The sequence below is a fragment of the Myzus persicae genome, unplaced genomic scaffold, assembly GCF_001856785.1.
Source record: "Myzus persicae strain clone G006 unplaced genomic scaffold, MPER_G0061.0, whole genome shotgun sequence".
Classification (NCBI taxonomy): Eukaryota; Metazoa; Arthropoda; class Insecta; order Hemiptera; family Aphididae; genus Myzus; species Myzus persicae.
The window spans coordinates 65,784-92,270 of NW_019102098.1; the positions used below are offsets into that span (position 1 = coordinate 65,784).

The 26,487-nt window shown below is 31.6% G+C and overlaps 1 protein-coding gene across 3 annotated transcripts in view; it reads right to left on the minus strand.

The window, feature by feature from the left end:
• The window catches only part of LOC111031228 (rap1 GTPase-activating protein 1), a 159,658-nt gene that overhangs the window by 42,288 nt on the left and 90,883 nt on the right, over positions 1–26,487 (minus strand). For all 3 annotated transcript variants that reach the window (XM_022311088.1, XM_022311090.1, XM_022311091.1), the window contains exons 2-3: positions 23,467–23,542; positions 16,046–16,138 (exon numbers count right to left, since the gene is read on the minus strand). In XM_022311088.1, the coding sequence (XP_022166780.1) occupies positions 16,046–16,138; positions 23,467–23,542 (169 nt within the window). The remainder of the gene's footprint in view (positions 1–16,045; positions 16,139–23,466; positions 23,543–26,487) is intronic.

Here is a 26,487-nt window from a genome sequence, read left to right on the forward strand (position 1 = left end):
AGACTGTTTAAATTCTGTGACCTGAAGGTGATGTTGAAAATGTTGAAAGACGACAATGTGCGTTTTAATTAACAGATAAGACAAGAGTTTCAAAGTATAATTATATTGCCTAGACGCTTTGTATGAGATACATTTAATATACGCTTTGCCACGCAATTTGTTCCGAGAGCATTACTTCCTTTGAAAATGTGCCGTTAATAATGATAAAAAAAAAGATGAAATAAAAACACATCAATGCTCTATAGAACAAACTGATTACCTTCTCGGCGAAGCTTTAACATTTCAAAATAAAATGAGATACAGAAAACGTATAGTATGTTTTCCTGTAAATACGCTACTCATTTTCCGGGTCAGATGAAAAACTGTCTGCAGACATCTTGCGAAATTAATGATATAGTGTCCAAGATTGGCATACCCGTGGGAACTCTTTTCTTATTCCTAAATTAATGGTACACAAAAACAATATTGGCTAATCAAAAAAAAAAAAACAAAATAAAAACAATACTCGTGAAGAGCTGGAGAAAAATGTATTTTGGGCATCTACTGTGAAGTCATAGAAAAGGAGAAGCCGGACTCGATCTACTCGGCTCACGAAACGGGTCTTGTAAAATATAAATTATAAATACATCAAACGAGATCGTATGCCCTATTTAAGATAGCAATTGTGTACAAGTTGCGTATTCATTTTAAATGTATATACATCGAAAGTTTTAAACAAGAAGTTTCCTAATGAAAATAGAAAATTAAGCTTGGCGATCAGCTTCAATGTATATAACTGTAGAGGGTAAGTGATCATGTGGAAATTCTTATTGTTTCCGGAAACAAGCTATAGGGCTTAAATTATCAACTAAACACGCGCTGGCGAGCTGTATTATTTACTGTAAATATGATCCGAATGTGTTAGTGGTGAGTTTAAATCTTAAATATTTAAGAGTATAATATATTATTTACTATAATAAATATTATTTTTGTGAACTACGGGATTCAAGAAGTTGTGTTTACAAAAATTAATTAATAATAATAGTGAACAGATAAAAAAATAAATAAATAAAAATCACATGGTATAGTTTTAGCTTTCAGGTATGCAATAAGTTAATGCCATAATTTATTGAAGAGTTTTGAAGCGAATTTTAAATTAATTAGGGTTTTGATAGAATCCTGGTGTACCTATCTATATTAAGCACGAGTGTACCCACTATATATTTTACACGTCAGATAATAAAATACACAATTATATATCCAACAATGTTAATAAAAAATATGTAATTATTAATCATCCTAACCATTACCGGCATTACATAAGCTTCAGGTATTATATTAATACTATATTCTTATAATATTGTTTCACTTCATTTAAAAATAAATAATTTAATAGTTAGGTATCACCGTTCGCTGAAAGTAATGTAGATAATTGTAAATTAAAATTAAAAATCTTGAAAAATACAAAATAAAAATTTTAAATGTTAAAAAATGCATTCAATAACATTTTAAACATAGGTTGAAAATACATACAATATTTAGTAGTCAGTGGAAAATTATAATATATTGGTAGATATTTAGGTCTAAAGATAATAATATGAATTTGATGTGTAATACGTAAACATGTATTTATACAGTTACACCAGATGGATGTCCTAAATAATACATGATTGCACTAAAAATGCGTTTTACAATTTATTGTTGTTCAAAATACTATTGAATATAAATATTTTAAAAAAATGCGAAAAATATAATATATTAGTTAATTTACCACGCTTAATTTGAACCGGTACTAGCAACGAGTTCCCATTGTTATTATTTTCCGAACAATACATACTCCATTCCTTCAGAGTCCTGGGGTCGATAAAATGTAATTGTAATAAGCTACTTATTATTTGAGGAAAATCGCTATTCCCTATTTAATACTATTTTTTTGTACAATGAAAAATGAGCAAATTACGCTACCGGTACTATTTAAATACTGTTGCAGAATATATCCAAGCAGAAGCAGTTAGAGACATTATTATAATAGTTAGTAGTTACCGTTATAGATGTTATTCTTTTCACACAAATTAAAAAAGACTTTACTCAACAAGTTTTGTATTGCAGATGAAATTGATTCAATTTTTATATCCATTACAACATTAGCCTTGGGATTTTTTTCAGTAAAAAATTGCAGGTTTTAGATTAAACGTAATTATTAAAAATATCTAATCACTCGTTAAGATTAAAATTAGTATATATTTTTTAAGATTATCTATATGAGTAGTATAAAACCATATATAAAGAGAGAATAACAATAATAATCGCATATATAGTTTTGTGAAAATTAACCTATTTTGTTGAGTATATTTTGTTAAATATGTAAATTTATAGTATATTTACTAGTACATTAAGTTTCAATTGAAAAATTCCATAGTACAGCTTAAAATTACAAATTTCCATTTGAAAAAAAGAAACTAAGATAAACCATATTTGTTATGCTGTTGCAATTACTCGCTAATAACAAAATTGACCTTGTTTAAGACGCTTGAAACACCTAATGAAATGACTCATGTCGGAAATAAATAATAGCCAAGCTATATTCATATTATAAGTGAATGTTATAGTATATTATAAGTACAAAGAATATAATGAAACCAAATATAATGGGAACCTGATGGAAACGAACATCATCAATTGGAGACAATTTGAAGATTTAATACATTTATTGATATTAAGTGAATGTTATTAATAATCATAAAAAAAACAAATCATCGAATACAATAAATTATAATGTAATAATAAATAATAGATGGGCTATTATTTGCGTTACTGAATTAGCTATATGTGCTAACATATTCGCATTGATATTTCATACACGAACAACATTTTAGTAGACAGAACACAGAAGAAATATGCCCTTTTGGATCACGGCACTAACTGTTACTATCATAGATGTGTGTGTGTGTGTGTCCTATCAATATTTAATTATATACAGGGGTTAAAGTGGAAGGAAGCAGAAGGACTAAGTCCCCTACCTCTGATTGAGCTTATAAGGCGTCCCCTTTAAGTAATCCTTCAAACGGTAAGCTGAGGCATTAAAAAAACTTCTCATCCGTTAAAATTAATTATTTATTTTCAAAAACGTATCACATCATATTTTTTAGTATTCATAAGCACAGTTTTTTCAGTAAAATAAAAACAAATTGACCTGATGAAACTTGCAACATATTGATTGCTAAACATTTGACATTTTGTGGTACAATGTAAATGTCACAAGAGAAAAATAATTTTTGTTCCTTTTTATATTATTTTGTTAATTTATAATATGTAAGTGTTAAAAAACTATTTGAAGAAATAAAGACGGTAGAAGAAAGAAAAACGTTATTCATGTGCCTAATTTAGCTATTTGTGCTTAATTAATTAAATTGAATATACTGGGCATATGATTCTATATAATATGGATATTTTTGATATCTATTAATAAAAGCAACTAATATTTCGAGAAAAAATGTTTTTCTTTTATAAATTAATGAATTGTTTTACTTATACTCATGTACGACTGTACGATAAAACATAATATGGAACATTCAAAATAAAATATTAATCACAGTACCGCTTGCCATTTTGTGCCACTTTAACCCCTGATGATATACCACGTGATATAACATGAAAATGCGATTCAATATTAAATAAACAACTGTGAGTTACTGACTAAATGTGTTGTAAGTTTCTGCTCTCGACCCACTAATTTTAAAAGATGCCCGTTATTTAAAGAAGTTGAATCATATGCCGAAGTAACGAATAAAATTCACCTTTAGAATCTATTTCAAATTTTATCACCATTCTGAATTAATTCAATAATCATAGTTCACTATAAGCTCCTTTCTCTCCTCTATTCTAACTTCTAAATTAATTTACGAAGGGTTCTATCATTGAATGGTCTCCCTTATCATGTCATTCTGTCATTATATATATTGTTTTGTTGTACATATTATCTCATTTACTTATTGTGTTTTTGTTAATACAGATTGTAAATTTTCAAAATAAAAAAAAAAAAATTAATTTATCACTAAAGGCACTATTTCTCATTTGTCTATTTTTGTTTAATATTTCCACATTTATAATTTTCTCCGTTACCAGCTCTTAATGGCGTTAATACTTATTAATTTATAATGTTACGTACATATTGTAATAAACGTTAAACTATCATAAAACATAATTCATGGTTTTTTCTAGAAGTTAATAAATAAAAAAAATACGGAAAGTAAAATAAACAACGATAAAATGTAAACACACTACTAGCGAACTGGTGCGGAGAAGTGCGTAATGCTTTCGGTTTTTAATTTATTTACAGTGGTAAACGCGTACGACGCCATTGCCGCGATATATACGTAAATCATTGCAATGTCGCAGCGCAGTTACACACACGTCGGTGCAACAGCAATCAAAACTCGCAGAACTCTCGGGGATTAGAGTCGACAAAATAATAATTGATCGTCGTTTTAATATCGCACGCTACTGTATTATACGGTCGTTGTTAATTATAATAAATTATTATGAAACGCTAAAACGCTCGTGCAGTATAATATACTACAGGTATAGGTACAACTCACTTCGCAGTTTGGCTCTTCGGGGTCTTCGAACAGCGGATGCTTGATGGCTGATCTCTTGTTGGAGCCCGTTAGAGACCTTCGAGTTTTGGGCAACATATTCTGCGTCGGCGTTGACCAAATTTGATATTATATATATTTAATAATATGGATACGTGAGTATATGACGCGTATACAAATATCGTTGCTTTAACGTCGACAGTCCAAGACTGTACACGATCGTACTTGATAATATTATTATTGTTTGTTTACAATACGTGTAAGGTCACAAAATTATTTGAGGTAAATCGGGTGTTTCTGTGAATTTGTTTTTTTTTTTTGCGTGCCGGTGCCGCTGATATCGGTCGGGTTACTGAGGAGAACGATAATATTACATATTATTATGTACCTCCACAACACTCGTGTAATATCATCGTCGTGGTGTGTACGTGCGCCGGAGGTTTCCACGTAAAATGCCCAGAAACCGTTTTCGCCAAACCTCTCGGTGCGGACCAACTGTGCAAACGCTGCAGTGTCGCGTTCCTGCTGCTGCTGCTGCGGAGGCGGCGGCGGTGATGAATGGTCGCAATAGTATTATAATATATAGGTACCAACATATTATTATTCAATAATTATATTGTTAATATACGTGAACACGGACTGTACATTACAGTCGTAATGCAACAGAGCAATAATACTTTTGCGATAGTTTACCGTATGCTGCACAGCGGATTGTTTTGTGCTCCGTTACAGAGAAACGCGACAGTAAATCTGGTGATGCCGATATATTGTCACGGGCGGGTGTATATCTAGATAAATAGGTCAGGCAATAATGACGTATATACATATCAAATATCGTAATATATTGTTATAGCGATATCGTCAATATAATTATGCATTTCTGGTGCATACGCAATACGCATTAACTGCTGCTGCATAATAATAATAATAATATTGAAACGACAAAGCTAGATAAACGGGCATGTTATATTAAACACACCGAAGCCCGAGAATTATGCTGTGCCGGATTTTGTTCCCTTGCAGTATTGGAGAAGAAATATGATGTACAATATTCACGGGTTATTATCATGGAATCAGTATATAATAACGTGCCGCAATACTTACGATATGGTTTTTAGTAACTAAATGAGTATGGTAGTTTGGGAAATATGCTCAGAAATAGGAAAAACTGCTCTTTTCGGCTAGCACTCCAATTTATTTAGCCATGTAGCCATGTAGGGAGTCATTCACCACATTCCGCGATGGCACGATCAAGTCGCTTCCTCGATCCGGCGGCACACCATAATATTATTGTGTATATTACAGTACTACAATATCTACATACTGTTGCAGATAATTATCACATTCCTCGAGCAATAACACTTTCTATTTTGAGTGTACTTCATTCGATTAGGCGCTGACGGTGCACCAATAAACATGCATGTATACGTCATTCTTTAAATCACAATAATATTATTGTCTATTTTACATTTCGTATAGTACGCAGACTTAAACAGCTCCAATAATTCCTAATATAATTCATTTCATTCGCATCGCATAAATCCCGTCAGAGATAATAAAACACAATTAATATATTACTACAATATTATACATTTCGCGTTATATGGATGAAGAATTATGTTCAGCTTCGATGTGATTGACAGAGTAGTGTTGTTATAAGAGATATAACTGCGTGAAACTATTTTCCTTATGCAAACCACACAATAACAATAAAAATAAGCGCATCTCATACAACATTATAAAAATTCAATGAAAATATATTCAAATGTATGAAACTCGACGAATTACATTTACAACGTTTCCGCACATTTTTATTAAATCCATTGTTTTTTTCGGGGAAAATAATAAAGCCGAAACGTTAACAGTCTACACAAAATAAGTGTTTTTTCAACAGCTGAGTATACAGCGATTAAAATATTGATTCAAAGCAGTGTTCGGCAATTGTTTCTTCAGCACGTACAAAAAGTTTGTCCCAAAATCGATAAAATAGGTACCAATGAGAAATAGAATCAAGCTGTTTTTGTAATAAGTTTATTTTAACATAAATTGACAAATTTCAGCATAACTCAAAGTCGAAATAAGAAACTTCATAAATCTAAGTAAGTAATATAATGCAACTAGAAATTGACACTTTATTATATTATAATTCAATACAGAAAGCCAATGATCGATAGTCTATACCTATATTGCGTAGATAAATAAAGTGGCCATATATTTCAAAGACCTATAACTATAATAAACATAATATACTGAGTCTTTTATTACCTCGATCATCACTAATATCATATTTCTATTTGGCAACATATATTGTAATAAGGCGCCCGGTACTAGTGTAATTTTGTCTTACAAAATACACTCTACAGGAATAATGGTCCTGTCCTGTGAAATAAATACAATTTGATATTTTTTCAAACTTTAAAGTATGTCTTTAAAACGATAATTTTAAGATTTTTTATAAATTATTTTGTACCATCGTTTGAAATAGAATAAATGATCGGAGTTTAATTCAGGCTGTGGAAAAACACTTTCATCTAAAATCATGTTTTATGATTTTTGAGAAATCTTTGAGTAAAATCATATATTACAAAAATTGTAGAGGATAATATTTTAGAGGTCTTAAAGTATGACTACAGTTTTATACTTAATTATTATTTGACTTTGAATTTGACTTTCAAAATAAAAAAATAATATTTGAAAATTTAAATGTTTGTTTTTTTATGGGTGATTTAACTCAAAATGCACTCAAAAACATAAAAAAAATTATAATGCGTAAATGCGTTTTGTCTGTTGCACTTAAAAGAGAAAGAAAACAAACAGTAGGTACAATGACATCCTCTTGATATAATACATTGCGCCCCCTCCCCTAAATAGGTATCGGCAATAGTTTGGTGGAAAAGTAATGCATAAATAAAGTGTCAACTAAAACTCAGACTATCTTAAATTTATAATATTAGAAATGTATACTGAAACCAAATAAATTTCAAAAACAGATGTACTTTCAGACTTTAAATTGTATTTTATACACTAAGGTAGGTAAAATATTCATGGTAAAAATCTGTTACATTTATATTTAAACATAATATAATGCAATTGTTATTTCCTTTTGGAACTATGCTATTGCGAACAATTTGCATACAGGTTCAGCATAGCTGATTAAATGCAATAATGATCAATTTAATATTTCAGTAGTGTAAATTGATACAATAATTTTAATAACAATAAAGACTAAAAGTAATAAAGTAATAAGTATGACCAATTGAAGAATTTTACTTATTAACAGATATTATACAATAGAAACCTTATATATTTTTTATAGTTTCATTTTTAATGTTTTCACGTTGAATCAAAAAATCCATCACGCAATTAAAATTATATAAGTAAGAGCGTCTATTATTATGATTTTCAACAAAATTATGAAAAAATGTTTTAATATAGAACATTTATATTATAATAATATTATAAATTTGGAATAAAAAGTCATCATAAAAATACAAACATAAGTAAATAATGCTCCATTTCTCCTATTTAAATACATCATATTGCATTAGGTAAAGTTATTAAGTCTTATTAGTAACTGACTGCCGGCTAAAAAAATAACTAAAATAAGTGTAATTATGAATTTTTTTTTAATGCACATATTGTTAGAATAATATATTTTTACACGTACTTATTTTTTTTCATAAATACCTTTTATTTTCTCATTTCCGTACTATTTTAGGTATCAATAAATAATGTTTATTTCATACATTGTTAAAATAATAAGTATAATTTTATGGAATGTTAAATTGTTAAACGAAATGAAATGAAAGTATTCAAATATTGTGTTGGTCATACACTGCGAGACGTAATTAATCACCGTAGTTAATTTGTTATAATATACTAGTATAATAATAGTAATTATTGTTATTGGTATTCTAAAAATTGTAACACGCGATACTGAAAAGTGAAATAAGGTTCGTAAAATGTATTTATCATGAAATGTTCTACAAATTACTTTAATTTAAAAATAAATATTGGAACTACCTACCAAATGTATGGTAATAATATATTGATACAATCTCATATTTTAATATCATAGACATAATAATAACGCCCTTGTTGCAAGTTAAAAAAGATAATGCAAAGCAAGTAATGATTGTTATACCTAGTTCTCGATGAATTTATAATAATATATTAATATACCAATCAAATGAGATGATTATCATGCACAACGGTGGCGGTGGTCATAACTAATTAGGTCCACCAAGTAGGTAGTAATTTCATTTGGTGTAGTAAGTTATAAACGACAGATCTAAATAATAAAATCGAATATGAACCAATTACCCGGTTGTAGTATTGCCACCATAATTAATGCATTACAAACAATATAGTGATAATATACAATAATATATCTAACTGATAAATGATAAGAATATAAGATGCAGACATTTAACTAGTTACTACTTACTAGGTACATAATAATATAAAGTGAACATAAATCAGCACATTGCACATTGAAAGTTTTTAATTTATTCCTGAGTAAAATATAATAACATCATACTTCAATCTTACTACAAAGAAAAATCGTTTATCTTCAGGAAGTATAAGTATAAGTATATTCAAAATGCCAAAATGGGATTAAGTTGGCGACACGAAAAATTTCTTATTTCCAAACCAGAATTCAATTAAGTTTCCGACTCAGGCCTGACGAAAGCATTATCCATTTTTTAATGTTGTGATATTCTTAAATGTTTTTTTGCACATCGGCCGTGCCTATATTTCCTGCAGATTCCTGACAGTTGTTATCAGTTGTCGGATAACGGCCTGTAGTCTGTAGTCTGATCAGGAGTTTAATATTTTATTATCGATCTTGGTAAATTACATTTTAAGCAAGTCACGATGGTTTGCGATCGATAAAATATTATTTATAGCACTCACTAGCTATTACCTAGGGAGCTCTACTACCAAGATAAATATTGTGCATCACTTTGTATTCTGTAATATTTTCAAGTCAACAAATTAGTAAGATTCGGAATAGCTTGTAGAATATTTTGTCATCTATAGTCAATGGAATACCTAGGTTAATTGTACAATAATAATACTTATTATTATCACTATTGCATTGCGGGTTTCAAACAACAGTAAATAAAGGATGCCACACCCACATATGTTGTCACAGACTTGCAAGTTACAAGTGCTTAACATAGCAAATTTACAATTGGCGTTCACATTTAGTTTCGTTAGTTTAAAAATTGGAATGAATCGAACCATAGTGAAACCTAAAGATAAGAACATTATCTGTGTTTGTGTATCAATTGTTTAAGATAGTTCGATTTTGTCGGGAGTGTAGCTAAGGATTGCAATTATTAAAAATTCTCATAACTCGCTTGAAAACAAAATTACCGAAAAAAACCAACTCACTTAAGTACTCGGATAATATTCATACAATTAAGTTTTGATTCACTATGTTTTGTACACTAACACGGAGACAACCGATGCGAGTGTGATCCGTCCTCTGATTTCTGAATAATACAAAATAAATACTGTTACAATTAATAATTATTTACAACGTGCACAGCTGTGCGCGCTCTCGTGGACAATTAAACGAGCAGCGACCGTGTAGCAGTGGGGCAATGGCGAGTCCGTTAGAGGGCGCCAACGAACTGTTACCATCCACGATTCGCCGCCCCGCTGACTGGAAAATATATAAAGATGCAACGAACCTATGACCTCGTTATTCGTCAAGTTCGTCGTCACGGGGGTTGACAGAGTGAGCGCCTCTGGTTTTTTTCCTAAAAAACCTTTCTCAGTAGTTGCCCGGTACAGCATTTAATTTATGTACCGATGTTCACCTAACTCTACACTGCACGGGCCTATGTTTGTCATGTTTCGTATTACACTGCACGTTTTAATATACATCATCTATATTCTATAAACACGTCGTACACTTCATCGCCCAAATCATTTTACAAATTGTAATTTGTTATTAATTTAAATGATTTGAATCCTGTCATAAATCAGTAATTCGTAAGTATTTATTACGCACTTTATGATTTCCCAATCTTTATAATTACCCATAATCTATATTGACTACATCACACCATGTTACACTCACACAAAATAGGGTTGTTACACTTTTAACAGACACAAGTGTCAGGACTCTGTTTTCGACATTAGTTTTTTTCAAGCGGTGATATGAACACAATTTTCGAAGTAGTCTCCTGTGATGCGTTCGGCACGCTTTTAAAACAAATTGAAATGGCGCCCCCGCGTCGTCGTCGTCGTCCAAACTACAGCACCGATAATACGTGCTCGGTCCTTCAACTACAATGGGATTTCGGTCAAACCGAAGATTTATCGGTGCCGTGTAAAATATGCTCTGTGAGACAGAATGTATGCGAATCGTATACGGAACGCTCGCACGACGGGGTTGAAAGTATAATTTAATAATATTATACAAGGTAGGTATATACTGTATGTACACGACGATGGAGAGACACAACTTGTATGGACTGCGCGGGGAGTGGAATTAATTCAGCGACGAACGACCGGCGGCGATGTCATTCCGATGTACCTTCATAATAATATTATAATACTCTATTGTACTATTTGTACTCCGAAAAACGGCGGGGTGACCAAAGTTTTTTTCTCCGGCGCCGCCGTAAAGTTTTGTGATTAAAACAGACTAAGAAGAGGCCAACGCGGTTGTCGTTGTACGCGTTACGTATCATGTATTATTATGGATAGTTTGTTATGCCTAAGGTATGGTGACTGCGAAATAAAAATGAACGCCCTGCTCGGACAAGCGTTTTTTAATTATAATAATCATTGACTAGGATATTATGAAATAATATTATTATACAACGACGTCAATGATGACGACAGCGATCTGTATAGGGATGAGACCAGATGGTGGTGACTAATGAAGTAATGAGCATTCCTGGTTGATCAAAATATAATATTTTGAAAGCATAATAAAGATAAATTAATTTTCGTTTAGATAAATTCGATTTTAATTTTGAAATTGCTATTACAACATTCCTTTTTTAATCCCGAATAGCTATTTTAGGGTTTTTTTTTTCCAAAAAACCTATGTTGTTTTTGATCTTGAACTCTAAACGTAAATGAACACAGACATCGAATAATGAAAGCTATGATTAAATAAAGTATACATCACCAGTTTGTTATTTTAATCGTGTATAAAAAAGTGTACAATATTTTTAATCTTAAAATATTCATTACTTTTTTTTTAATACTATATTAATACAATTTTTACTGATATGGTTATGTAATATTATGTTTAAACAGCTAAATCTGTAAATCTAGATAAATATTAAAAATAAAGATAATCTAACAGTAACCCCAGTTTTTTTTAGATGGCATGTGATTATACAACTATAAAAGATAACAATGATTATCTAGATATTCCCCAAGTTATTCTTGTAAATCGTCCGTCGTCTTTGAGAAAAAATCGTTATAATACCAAAAGTCGATAGGTAGGTATCGTCGACAGGCTTATTATTGTATTACGTCAACATGACAGCGTGGTTATGAATATCTCGACGGGATACATATACCGCTCGATTTTAATGAATGTTGCAATTCCGAAGTTGAATTAGTATACATATGGACATATTACGGTATACTCATCAGTTTCAAATTTTGAATACAAAACAAAACAAAACAATATTATAATCTTTTTTTTTTTGATAAATACAGGTCCGAATAATTTGGGATAGGAATTCCCTAGAGCTTGAGAGGGGGTAGTAATCGTAATAATTTTATACATGTTCGTATAGGTATTTTATAATATATATTTATAGGTTCCTCCACAGATAGATAGAGGCCCCTCAAAACAATAATCACAACTGCCACCACCCTAACAACGCATTGCCGTGAAACGAATAATTATTGTTTGACATCATATTGTATTGCTAACCGTCAATCGGGAAGTTTAATACTTTCACACGATAATTATGATTTATTATGTACTTCAATATTGTATTATTTACACACGGAGTTAGATATTTTCCATTAAAATCATAACACATTCCTCCCGAATATGAATAGGGTTAGGCTAAACCATTCCATCAAATCCAACTAATTTTTTTTAACCTACAGTAGGCTTTAAAATGTTGATACCTACAATTAAGATTTTTGAATGATTACATAGTAATAAACATAACAGTGACCGTTTACCTGCTACCCTCCAAAATTATCCCGCCCGAGGCTGTGTATAGAATAAACGGATTGATGACGTGCGCCTACTATAATAGTACATACCACGTTCCATAATATGGCGCCTAACGTGTGCTTCGCTGTAGCGTTTTATATGTACCTCTGGTTTCAACCCATCATGCACCAGAGAATTTTCTGGCGTCTGAATATTTGTTATAATTCATAGTATCTAACACAGTAGGTCTCTGGTGACGTGTAGTCTATAGTCTTCTGAGTACGGTAATTTATTGAATTCCGCATACACAGCTAGCTACAGCAGATAGCGTTATAACACGGAGGCAAATGTTTTGACGCCCTTAAAATTCACCCCCCCCCCACACACACACACACACGATACCCCACGATGAGATAATTTTTCGAGTAGCCAGGTGCGGCGCGTGCGGTGAGACATAAACTGCGAGCGTCTATGTTATAAAATAATAATTGAAAGTTTATTGTTACATCGCTCAGGCGTAATAACCGGGTCGTGTTTCGCGAGCCACAAATGACACCGGTACCGCCATATAATATTATGTTATATAGAGAGACGTGACGAGAGTGTAGAAAATAACAACAGGCCGTATAACATAACAATATAATGGCACATAATAATATTACCTATCTAGGCCGAATTGAGGGCGAAATCATCGAGGCGAGGGCACTGAAAACAAAAACAATCATCGTCCGACGTGTAAAAGACTTAACCATCATTATTGTTGTTGTTCCACGCCGTCCATTGGGGACGAGATAGCAATTAAACGATAAATCACGGATGGGCACTTTCCTCGCCCCGTCGATCGATGGCGGTCCGTCGAAATCATATTATTGCGCTGCTGGATCGATATTATGCGTTTCCGGTGCGAACGGTGTGCGCAAAAACACCACGGTTCGCCCACGCCGCGGCGTGTTCCGCAGTGAGTTTCGGCGGGCATCGGACGCAAATTAATTGCACTCAGTTCGACAAAAAAAAAAATATATTTCATAAGAAAATTAATTTCAAAAGAAACGTCTCCCAATTATTTTTAGTACCTCCGCCGCGCCGTTGGTTTAATTACACGGTTCACAGGTTCAGTCTACTCGGCGTACCGGAAAGTGGCGAGTTTAAATATTGTTACACTACACACACAATAATAATAATAATAATAATAATAATATCAAACGGTCCTTATAATTGTATTTATTATCATTGTTATTTGTGCTCGAATAAGAAATAAAATATACAATAGTGGTGGTTCAAAGTAGTTCAGCAAATGGGCAAAAAGCTTTACGCTGAAACCCGGTGTTTAGAATATTATTATTAATTCATACCACATTCTGTTTTTAATTTTTTGACATTACTCATAAGTGTATAATGTGTTACGCGTATTTATACACTGTGTACCAGCACGGTACCTAACACAACACGCTTGTATACAATTAAATGTGTACCATATAATAATAATTATTAATATTAATTATTCGTTACGCAAAACCATCTCGTCGGGGTAACGAACATAATATTATGCACTACAGCGACTTAACTATACATATCATGTGTTTTCGCCGTTTTCGGTAGTTTTCCCTGACACAAGTCACAACTGCCAGAATTCAGAAATATAATCACAATTAAATGCTAATATAATGAAATGTGGTGTTCGTATCTCGACACAAAAGTTTCCGATCGGGAAATCCCTTCGAGATACGAGTGTAATAGCGTTTGCAATATGCCAGTACAAATATAAAGGACAAATTAAATTGATTTAGCGTGGTTTAATAAGATTTGTATTATTTTATTAAATCCTATAGAATCGAAGAAATTGAGCTGATCGCAGGTTAAAAATCCAATGTAACGTTGTTTCATTTCCTGGGCTAAATGTCAGATCTATTCGCACTACGATCCCGATCCCATCACTGATTCCTAGTAAACCTTATTTGTATTTTTCATCATCTTGTTTTTATACTTTTCAGCACACACAAGTCACATATGCTGTAATCCGTCTTTTTTCTGCCTGGAAAGTTGCAAGTATACGAAAGTAAAACGAACAATTGTCACACTACCTGGCTGTCATTATAACATTATAATTGGCATAATGCGCTTTGATAACAAAATGACACCCTCAGTCATGTACATGTAAATACTAAATGGATAATGGTCTCGCAGGTGCTAACAATTTTTAACCGAGGTTTATATATACTTGTTTAGTCAAATGCGATAATATTATTGTCGCGTTCAAATTTAAAATAATGGTTTACCATTATCTTGAGATGAGTGAGACGAGACGAGTTGGCTAAATATAATAGAGAAGATGTGATTTTTATTATTATATTCTGTATTGCGCTAGTCATTTTTAATCGATATTGTCCGTAGCCATTTCATAATTTAATATAAAGAACGCCAAGTAAACCAAGCATGCGTGGGATGACCAACCAAAGGAAATTGAACATTTTATACTAGATGGTCGTGCTTATGTGAATTCCTTTCAATAAAAATATAGTTGAAAATAAATGAAATTTATTATAAAAATTATATTTATTTATAGATTTTGTTTTTTTGCGTATTTATTTAAAAAAATCATCCAATAAACAAATTTCCAGAAACAAAATCTGTGAAAACGTAGCACGTTGGTTACCTATTATTTTATTATCATTTATCAGTATTATCATGTTATTTTAAATGTCATGAAATATAGAAAGATAAAATATATTGTTTATGGCCTTTCGAGTGAAAAATGAATATAATTTTGGCATATTTTGTATTGAGAAGTTTTGATACTAAATACTTAAGAAGTTGCAAATGAAAGAGAAGTAACTTTATTAGTTGTTTATTTATAATAATAATATAGCAAGTTGACTATACGCGTAAACTAATCAGCATATATTTATTTTTACTAAAACCCCTTAATTTAATTACCTATACACTGTCTAAAGGAGTTGAGTCGTCTCCGTTATTAAATAATGATATTATTCTACAGCAATATCCTATACCATGACAAGACTAAATATTTTAGTTGGCGCCTGTTATTATAAGTACGACATCAAATAATGCACGTCAGATACACACGAGCTGTTTAAGATAACAAACATGTTATACGACTATAATATTATGCTGTTATGTTGTGCAGAACACAATACACATTATTATTCAGTAGCACTCACCGGGGTCTTGTAAAATAAAATAAAAAATATTTCTGATGAATCAATAAATACAACTATGGTATAATAGTGGCGTCTTAATTATATCATTGCATGCAATTTAATCAAGTAAAAGTATAGCTAGACGTGATGTTATTGCTTACCTGGGCGAAGTATGGTGGTAGAACACATCTCTGGTCATCCAATCTGTTGCTCTGAACTCTTTCGAGTAATTCGAACAAATCTTGAGTCGCACACTGAAACACAACAAAATCGATTTGCTTAATACATTTTATTTTTTTCTCCAATAAACAACATGAATGCCAGAATACCTAAGAACTATTAATGCATTTATATACGAATTGAATTAATCCCAAAACCAATTTCCCGTCTGGACTCGAAACTCCAGATTAGTGTAGGGAAATGACCTGAATAATGCAATCAAATGGCATTTTGACCTGTATAATTACTCGACTGGATCGTTCGTTTTAAAACATACCTATGCGATGCCCTTTCCAGAAAAGGTTATAATTAATAATGCGTTTTGATTAAACATATTTTTATTAATAAATATTTCGCGAGCGCTTGTTCTACAAATGAGTGGAAAATCAGTTTTTGTTTTTGCCAACTCGGGCAGACATGCAAAGCCGCTTTTCAAAATAAACGGTATTTTCATTGATGTCTGTCGTGATAATGAAAAGCATGCACGTATAATAAACAGCATTCGTGAAATGATTCATTCACTCGCAATTTCGCATATTCGCCATCATCGTCGTTAACGCATTCAATTAGAAAATCTTCCAAACATTACTTAGAGTTTAACCATTGTAGTAAATTGAACCGAAGTTCTGCTCCTATACGATCGACACACATCACACAACTAAACGATTATTTAAGCATAATATATTTATTACACAACGCGTGTCTGTGTACAGTTAAAGTATACAACAATATTAATTGATGACAAAAAAAAAAAAAAATACTGTGGATATATAGTAGGTACGTCTGTCCGCACAAACGATTTGTCGTCCGTGATTAATAACCGCGGAGCAACTATAGGTAGGTATAATTGCTTTTATTGAAATATATCGCCTCTCGTTTAAACCTTAAACACAGCGCGTTTATATTGACAGTGACGTATACAAATACATATATTGGACGGATAAAATACATATATGTTGAACGGATAAAATACATTCATACTTGGACGGCGAGAATTTTCGACGAACCGATCGAATTTCAATATTTTGTCGCGCTTTGTTGTGGCCCAGTTCCCATATCAAACATAGGTACATCGTATGATAATATATGCTGTATACTATATTTACTTGTACAAAGGGTAGCCGTTTTCCAATCGTGCGATTCGCCAACATTTTGGGGTTTTATTTATACAAGAAAATATTTTTACGCGACGCAAGGGGCCGGGGCAACAAACATGTACATAATGCTGTAATAGTGTACTTATGTATTTTTCTAGCACCGGATGTCAGACGCTCAATCGAAATCCTAGTGCTGACGTAGATATATCGTGTTGTCCGGTCGAGCACTACGGCTTATAAATTATATATTTATTTTATTATTTATTATAATGCAACAAAATAATAATGGTCTTGACCACAGACTTATTGATTAAACGGGACTAAACGAAATATTTTGTTAACTTGAGCGATGTGTGTTGGCGACTATAAGGAAAAACTGGTAAGGCATAGAGGCGAATCATTTTGCAACAATGAGACATTTTTATAAAAACCTTGAACCTACCCACTATTTCCTATAACATACACATTAATGAAAATCTGGTACAGTTTGTGTGTACAGGGGGAGGCGGCTAACAACTTAAAATAACTAAAAATGTTTACTTGAAGTTAGTTTTTTTTGGCTATTGTACCTATTTATATTCACAATGTAAACTTAAATTACTTAAAACTGATCATGTTCGTGTATATTAATGTATAACTAAAATGTTCACATTTATCTATAAAAGAATCAACTTGTATAGTAGTTGAACACACCGATCAGGTATGGGTTTTTAAGTAATATGTTCGATCCGTGACTGGGTTAGACTAAGTGAGTTAGGTTAGAAGTTTGTTTTTTAGTAGAAAAGATACGTACACTGGGTACATGCGATTTGTCGGTTAAAAGGAAAATGTAGATTTTTGGCGGAAACGGATGATGTCGATTTTACTGCATAATTTATGTTATATTGTTTCGCAGAATGAACCAGCACCGACCCGTTCGGAAAAAAAAACACAATAATAATATAAATATAATACCTATTATATTAAAAAATACAACTAGCCACCGCCTACAAGGACACATGCGGTGATTGCGTATGGCATATCGAGTATTCCGATATGTGGAACATGGAAAAAAAATTAAATAAACCGATAAAATTAATTTCTTATTTCACGGGCATTATAATAATTGTGAATGAACGTGGACGTGTGTTCCGCTGTAGAGACTTGTCGTCCTCACCGACCGCCGCGATCTTTTATTTATTCATTTATTTTAAACGCAGTCCGGCTACAGCAGTATCGTGTGGGGTATAAATGTATAATATCATATTACGAACGTCGTATAATATTATACATTTATAACTTATAAGTCATAAATATTCCTATTTCTTAGGCGACTCGATTATTATCTTACACACGTGTAGATAATTTAAACGTTTTAATTGTAGATAGGTACTATGAGAAAAACAGCAAAAGGACCCTTTTAAAATATATACCGAATAATATCACGAGTACCTATACAATATTATTATATAGTAACCTACGCGAGGTCGACCTCGTCACTAACTCTGTGTACGCTTGTTTAGAAACGAAATTTATCATACAGAAATAATTCAAATAAACAATGTGATTGTAGTAGTTGAAGACGTGCCGACGTATAATAATAACGAGAAAACCATCAATAAGTTTTCAAAAAATGAAATAAAATAATAACAATAATATGAAAAAAAGACACACGAACACTATACACAGGTACCTGTAAAACCATTTAATAACGCTTCGTCTAATCTTCTTGCAAAAGTTTCTATTCGATATAATATAAAACACTGTATAGGTACATACAACTGGGAAAACACAATGAATAAATATTGCGGTGAACTTGCGGCCTCGGCGCAGCGCAACGAAAAAGTTTTTCAATAGATATTTGCTTTACAACTTTTACAAAATGTCTTGTATTTAAATTGCCGACTACAGTTGAAGACATAAAATCGAAGCGAAAAAAATGTGCTGGCTCAATACCTCACGGAATATTGCGAACCGCGACAGTCACGTTTTCACTATTAGGACAATGACCGAACTCGCCGTTCTGAACCTTCTGTGTATGGGTACTCGTGCTATATATTTAATATTGTGTACGTAGTGTATGCTTATATACAAAAGCTCTCTATATATATACATACTATGTACGTAATATATTTATTATAGACAGAGCGTTGGTAATTGGTTTCAAACTGCGTCAGAAAGTGTATGCGTGTGTGTGTTTTTGTAACGGTAAGTGTGTGTGTGGGTTTAAATTTTGCACTATGCCCGTTAATTGATATGAAAGCCACACGTTTTAATTACGCAGTCGTTAAAAAAAATAAAAATACACTCGCACATAATACGCAAGGCGGTTTTTTCCGCATAATAGTCGCTAATAGACACGTGGGTTTTTCGTTCTGTTTTTAATGTTTTTGGAAAAAATGTTTCAAAGTAGGTAATATAAGTATTTTTAAAATTATAAGTTCCGATATTACATTTTTGCAAAAAAGTACCATAAAGATTGTTATAGCTGTAATGAATGAGAGTATTTTACTTTTTTTTTGGCACTTAAATAGTAAATAATATTAAAATATGGCTGATTCCTTTTTCTGTAGAGCATTATTTTTCGGAAAAAAGGTGTGTTCAGTGTTGTACTGTATAATGTGTAAACCATTGAGTATATTTCTAGAATTTACATTCATTTATCAAATTTAAATGGGCAATAGAGTTAAAATTTACTTCACATTCTTGCAATCTTCTGTGGCTCTATATAACCAGTCTTTGTCCTAATAATATAAATTATCATAAATAATTTGTTTTTATTTTCACAAAAATAAATTGTTATCATTATATCTGCAGCCACATACAAATTCACACTTTAGTAAAAACGTAAAAGACGTAATTCAAACGATTAATCGATTTGGTTAAGATGAGTACAATCACAACGTACAATGGGCAAATCGGACTATAAAAAAAAACTGTTCTAAATCAAAATAATAACAAATATTTATTTAAATATTTACTATACTCTACTATATTTAAGTTTTTAGAGTTAATAATTTTTTTTAAATATTTGAAAGTTTACGTTAGCATTTGGTTTCATCTCATAAATAATAATATAATATTATTTATTACGTATACATTTTAATTTAAATCACAACAATTTGTTGAAAAAAAACCATGATTATTAAACGCTAAAAAAAATTCACCCTCTATGCATGTTGTATTATACAACTTATATATTTATATATATATAGGTACTCTCCGCGTCGTGCAAATTTCGGGCATGCAGCCGTTCATGCATTTAGGATTCTTGCAGTATAAATAGTAAAACATACTAATAATATATATGCCCATATATATATATATATATATATATACTATATAGCATATAGGTACCTAGCCACATAGGTAATAATATTATATCGTTCCCACCTGCAGCAGGTTGTCCGACGAGACGTCCGCAATCCGTTTCACCCGGAAACGCGTTTATCTTTATTCATTTATTTATTCATTTTAATCATCAGTAAAAAAAACATTAAGTGCTTAAACACACGCTCTCGCATCTAAACCGAAACACAAAATATAATAACACCGTTGTCCGTCGAGCATCGGGCGGATCTAAGCCGCTTATAAAGTTATACACACACACACACACACACACACACACACACACACACACCGCAGGACGGTGACATCTCTGTTTTGCCGCCATCTCCCGCTTTAACTTAAAGTCGTATTATCGAATATCAACACACACACACACACACACATACACACACACAGGACGCGCTTATTATTATGTTATTTTATTTTATGTATTCTTTTTCACTTTTCCGTCGCTACACACGTATAGATGTTATATAGCTCCATATTCTCGTCGATACTTATCTAGTCGCATAAATCCATTGGCGAGAGCGCGACAAACGACCGTTGTACAACAAGACCGGCGCACACAATTTACTCCACGTTAGTATATTATATACGCACCCATCTATGTAATATACGTATACACCACTCAGATAAGCAAACGGGTTTATGTTTCACTGTGGTGTGATATACATATTGTGTACATAAATGTTGGTTTATATATATATATATATATATATATTTAATATTATAAAATACGATCCGGCCCGGTGTCGCCATTACCGCATAGTCCGCTAATGGGTCTCTCGGTGGACGACTACGACTAAGGCGTGGCGGTGAGGCCGATCGCCGGACAGCGGCTTCGACAATCCCGAAGGCTTGGATCCTACATTATATATATTATTATTATGTATCATAATATTATTATTGTGATCACCGACGATTTAATAATATCGTTACAAGGCGTGCGTTATCATGTCATCGTATTATACAAGCCTTTAGTACTATTATTATGTTGTATTTACAAACGAAATCAGCAAACTGGATAATATGCAAACATCCCCTCAATACGAAACTCTGAGGCTAAGTAATTTCGTAACGATTGAGGTTTATAGTGATATTATATTCTATAATATCGAATAATAAACAATCTCTTAAAGTCTTAAGTCATTACTATAGGCGCTGTTTGCGAACTACGTAATTTTTTACCGAAGATTTCTATGCACGGAGAATAATTTATAATTATTAAATAAAACAAATTCAATTGACTATACAAATTAAATATAATAATATGAAATTATGTCATCTCAGAGGTAGTGTTGATTTGAAAAACTATGGCGCTGGATAGAAGGAATTGTTCACTGTTCAATCTAACCATTTAATAAAACGTGCACAATATTAATGTGTAGTCACTTGCCGTCCCGTCTACCTTTAATGTTTGTCCCTCAAGTTTCATGAGTAACAATTTTCTCGTTTTTTTTTTTCAATTCTCCAGATCATATTCCCAATCCGTTATTTTAAAAGGTCGTCGTTCTCATTTTTTTAATCTGTCCAAGAATTTGTTTCCCTATGTTTAGTGAATCTTTTTCATCGTGTTCATATAGTTTTTACAGCTTCACTGAGTACTTAAGGATTACGTTTGCGCTTCAAGTAGAAATCTTTTTTTCAAACTTGGCTTTGTACAGTGATTGTTTGATGCTGGGGTAAAAAGCACTTCAGTTTTTTTTGTAATTTGCAGTAGGTAATATTTTAAGTTTTTACTCCAGCTGCTTGGCTAGTTTTCGTATAATCAGACATGAAAAACATATTATATTTGATCAGATCCTGTTTTTATACTTAATCATAACAATTATTATTTTTGAACATTAGTAGTCAAACTACGTAGTTGATTGTGATTACTGTGATCCAAAAACTATAATATAGGCAAGTCTAAGCAAAGTTTTATGTTATATTTGTTTATGTGTCTATAGGCCAACGAATTTGGATTTGTTCTTAACATACTAATGTAATAATATATGGACATACAGTATATACATTATACATATTTGTAGACTGCACACGGTGTAATAAATGTGTAAAAACAAAACGTTCGACAAAGTAATTTGTTTTTATTTTTAAACGCGCATAAAATCAAATATAATTCCTAGCTTTTAGTCAATATCTACTATACACAATGTGATTAAACGTCGATCATTTTGTTTTATTCAATTTTTTCAGTTATACCTGCATTTCTACTTCCACAAATGTGTATATTATAAGGTCAGAGATCGATAGTATTTTTGTTTTGTATTTTTAATACCTGATGGCTAATGTAATGTACTTTCCCCATTCCTATATAAAACAATCTACCGAGGCTAGATTAGGTTGTTGGTTTATGGAGTTTTATAAACACTACTGTTACGCAAAAAAAATAAAATGCTATTTAATCCCTAACGCGTAACCGAGACAAAATTTATTAAACATCGAGGTGACATTTGTTGTACGTATATATAATATACATATATATTTATTTATATAAGAACTAGAGTTCATTTAAAACTACCCAAGGGCCAGGATAAATTATTACAACACGAAAACAAAAGAATAAAAAGTTTCATTATAATATTCAAATCTCGGATAACTGAATTATGCAAAAATGCGCATAAAAAGCAAAACAAATTATTGTTGTATCACTAATAAATTAAATAACGAAATAATGTCGTTATTATTAAGTGTATATTGTACCTGGGTATACTAAGTACAAATTGAATGACAAATGTATTGTTTATTAATTAAATTAGCTCTGCCATTGTGGAGGTGAAGTTTAATTAACACTATGAAAGCAATCTTTACTGGAACTATCCATCATTTAGCCATTTAGGAATATTAAAAAAAAATTTTTTTCCGTTATATCATAATGCCATATTATATAGGTATCTTAGTATCTAACTTGATATATTTATTTTAGATAAATTACTTACTTTGGCCTTATGATGTCCAGTGGTGGCACAGGTCCTAACGTGCTGACAATAAAGTTGTCCATCAGATTGCTGCCGCCTGTAAAATAATTAAAAGTAATGTCAATACAAAAGGTAAATAAATCAAGACGCATATAATATATATATTATCATTATATTATATTATCATACGATTTAATTTCAATCTCTATATTATAATTATTCTAGCACGATGCCACGATGTATGGTTTACTAATTAGGATTTACGAAAAATAAAACGGTTCAACTACATAATTCCCATGATATGCTTGAAACCATTTTTTTTATCCAGAGTGTAAAAAATTAATGCATCACCAGGATGGGGGAGACATTATGTTATTTAGAAAACTCAATTTGAGTATCAAATATTTATATATATATAATTTATTTTATTAAATACATACATGTTTATCTTATCACGTCATAAAAACCATTATTCATTATTTCGTCCCACGCACACATTTTGAAACGCATTAGCTAGGTATCGGTTTATATATGGGATTTTTGTTGGAATATGACAGCCATAACAATGAAGGGGTAATAATATGGTATATATATATTACACTTATACATGGTATCTATTGGTAGTATAAAATACTATATGAAGGTTACAAAAACGAATTCGGCTGCGATATATGTATGGACATGCTGCGATATAGGTACGAAGGCTATCAAAACATCTGAATACCTATTCAATAACACGCCTTAATTCCTAGGTCGAGCTGTCTCAGTACCATAAAATGTTAAAGAAAATGGAAATAAAATATCCTCGAAACGGCTGTTGGCCGAATACAACCCATATTTGGATATTATTTATGGCTAAACTTTTGTTTTGAAATATTATACATCGTTCCGACAAAAATCGCAAAGTATCTCCATAATTTTTGGCTTGTACGAAAACAACTCCATGCCACTAGGTGTTATTTATTAGTCTGCGAACCACGCGTAGATATTTTATCTGAACATCATCTTACACTAATTCCAGAAAGAACGAACGTATGCTATTCACTCATTATATATTAACTACCTATACTACATTATGCACATTGCGCAATGTAACGATGCGAAAATACTAGTCGTTCCTCGATCACATTCGAAAACAAGAGACAAAATGAAAATAAAATAAAAAAAGAGAGAAAAAACCCGTAGGTACATAAATTGCATTGTGTTGCGTATTGTAGGTTGACCTACAACAAAGGTGTTCCATTAGGAAACCATGTCCGAGCGTGCAAAGACAACATGTTCTCAGTGTTTCAATTCATTTATTCCATATACACATATAAACCATATTTTACGTATATATATATAGGTGTATCTGTGTATTCTTGGCACTTAAATAAAAAAAAAAATGAATAAGAAAAACTGTAAACAACGTAATTTTAAACAAACACACATACGGTGTTTTTTATTCTATATTTTTTTAATCTTCAAACGAAAAAATAAATAAGATCAAATTTTCCCACGACGCGTGCTTCTTCTATCGCATATACACTCTATACACACATATATATAACTACTATATTTTCAGTATTGAGAGATACCGGATATAATAACACGTGTATTTTACAGTATTTTGAATATAATAATACACTAATACACAAGTATGGGTACGAGTATAGATATCGTGGGAGATTTTCGTACACCGTGTTTAATCGATTAAACACTCATCAATTGTTTGACGTGTTTAAATAAATATAAAAGCACGATCCATCGTCGTAATAATATTATAAATATAATGAACTGTGGTATCGTTTAATAATAGTCCGTTTAATTCATTATGTTCCATGCGGGTTTACCCTATTTAAACACACATAATTTGTGTATTGTATGTGACTGCTTATCACCGGGATCTAAACATCGCGTGCGTATAATGTTACGGAATTACTGTACGACCTGCAAACGATGTAGTTTACAATTTAATATTCATATGTATAATAAGTAATAACTAATAAGTATATTTATAAACTTGTGAGTTGTGGTAACAATTCATGAAAATATTAGACACTCGATAGACGAAAAAAAAGTATAAATGGAGTATGAAAAGTATATCATACCCATCAATTAATAATATATTATGATGTTGAACAGGTAGTATATTATTACGAACATTTGGTAATAATATTATTGTCGAATGAAATAATATGTCACATCTTCGTGGAACACTCAAAGTCTCTACTCTTTATACATGATAGAATACATGTAATACATTTTTCTATTAGGTAGTCAAAACTCAAAAGTGTACCAAGTACCATATACTATCAGACCTCATGGCTATTTATAAAAGAAATGATTCGTTACCCTTACCTGTCACGTAAGAACTTTCAGGTAAAACGACCTTTTCCTTCAGAATATATTTATCTTGAATATTATAGTCATACAAATAACGCAATGTAATATATCAATACAATATGATCAGAAGACGTATTAGATCATAAAATGTCAGGCATTGAAGACGTTTCGCGTTTCACTTCATAATATTATTACGTACCTATATCGTGTAGATATATTACATGATCGAAAACGAAAGAGATAGTGTGAGTGTGTAAAGAGGAAGTAGGCAATTCATGTCTTATGATGTCATTACCATTAAGGACATATTAAAAAACGTGTAATAAGATAAATACCGTACAGCCATAGACTATTATAATACATAGATCTATTTGTCGCGGGGATATTGCAGCAAAACATTAGAATATTTTGTCATGTTCCTGCCCACCACAACGTAGATAATAATTAATTCGAATAACACATATATCGTTATGGCATATATAGGTGTACACATTTCACGAGCTAATGTAACTCTTTCAGTTATAGCTGTGTACAATAACTTATGAAATAACAACAGCACGATGCGGTATCATGCATTATTATTTATTAATTCGCCCACGTGGGTGTTTTCTCGGTCCCATTTTTACCTCCATGCGGATAGAGTATGCCTTTCCGAGAACATAATGTACATTGCTCAATCTGTCGACCTTATTAACAAAAAAAACTGTCTGAGAGCAA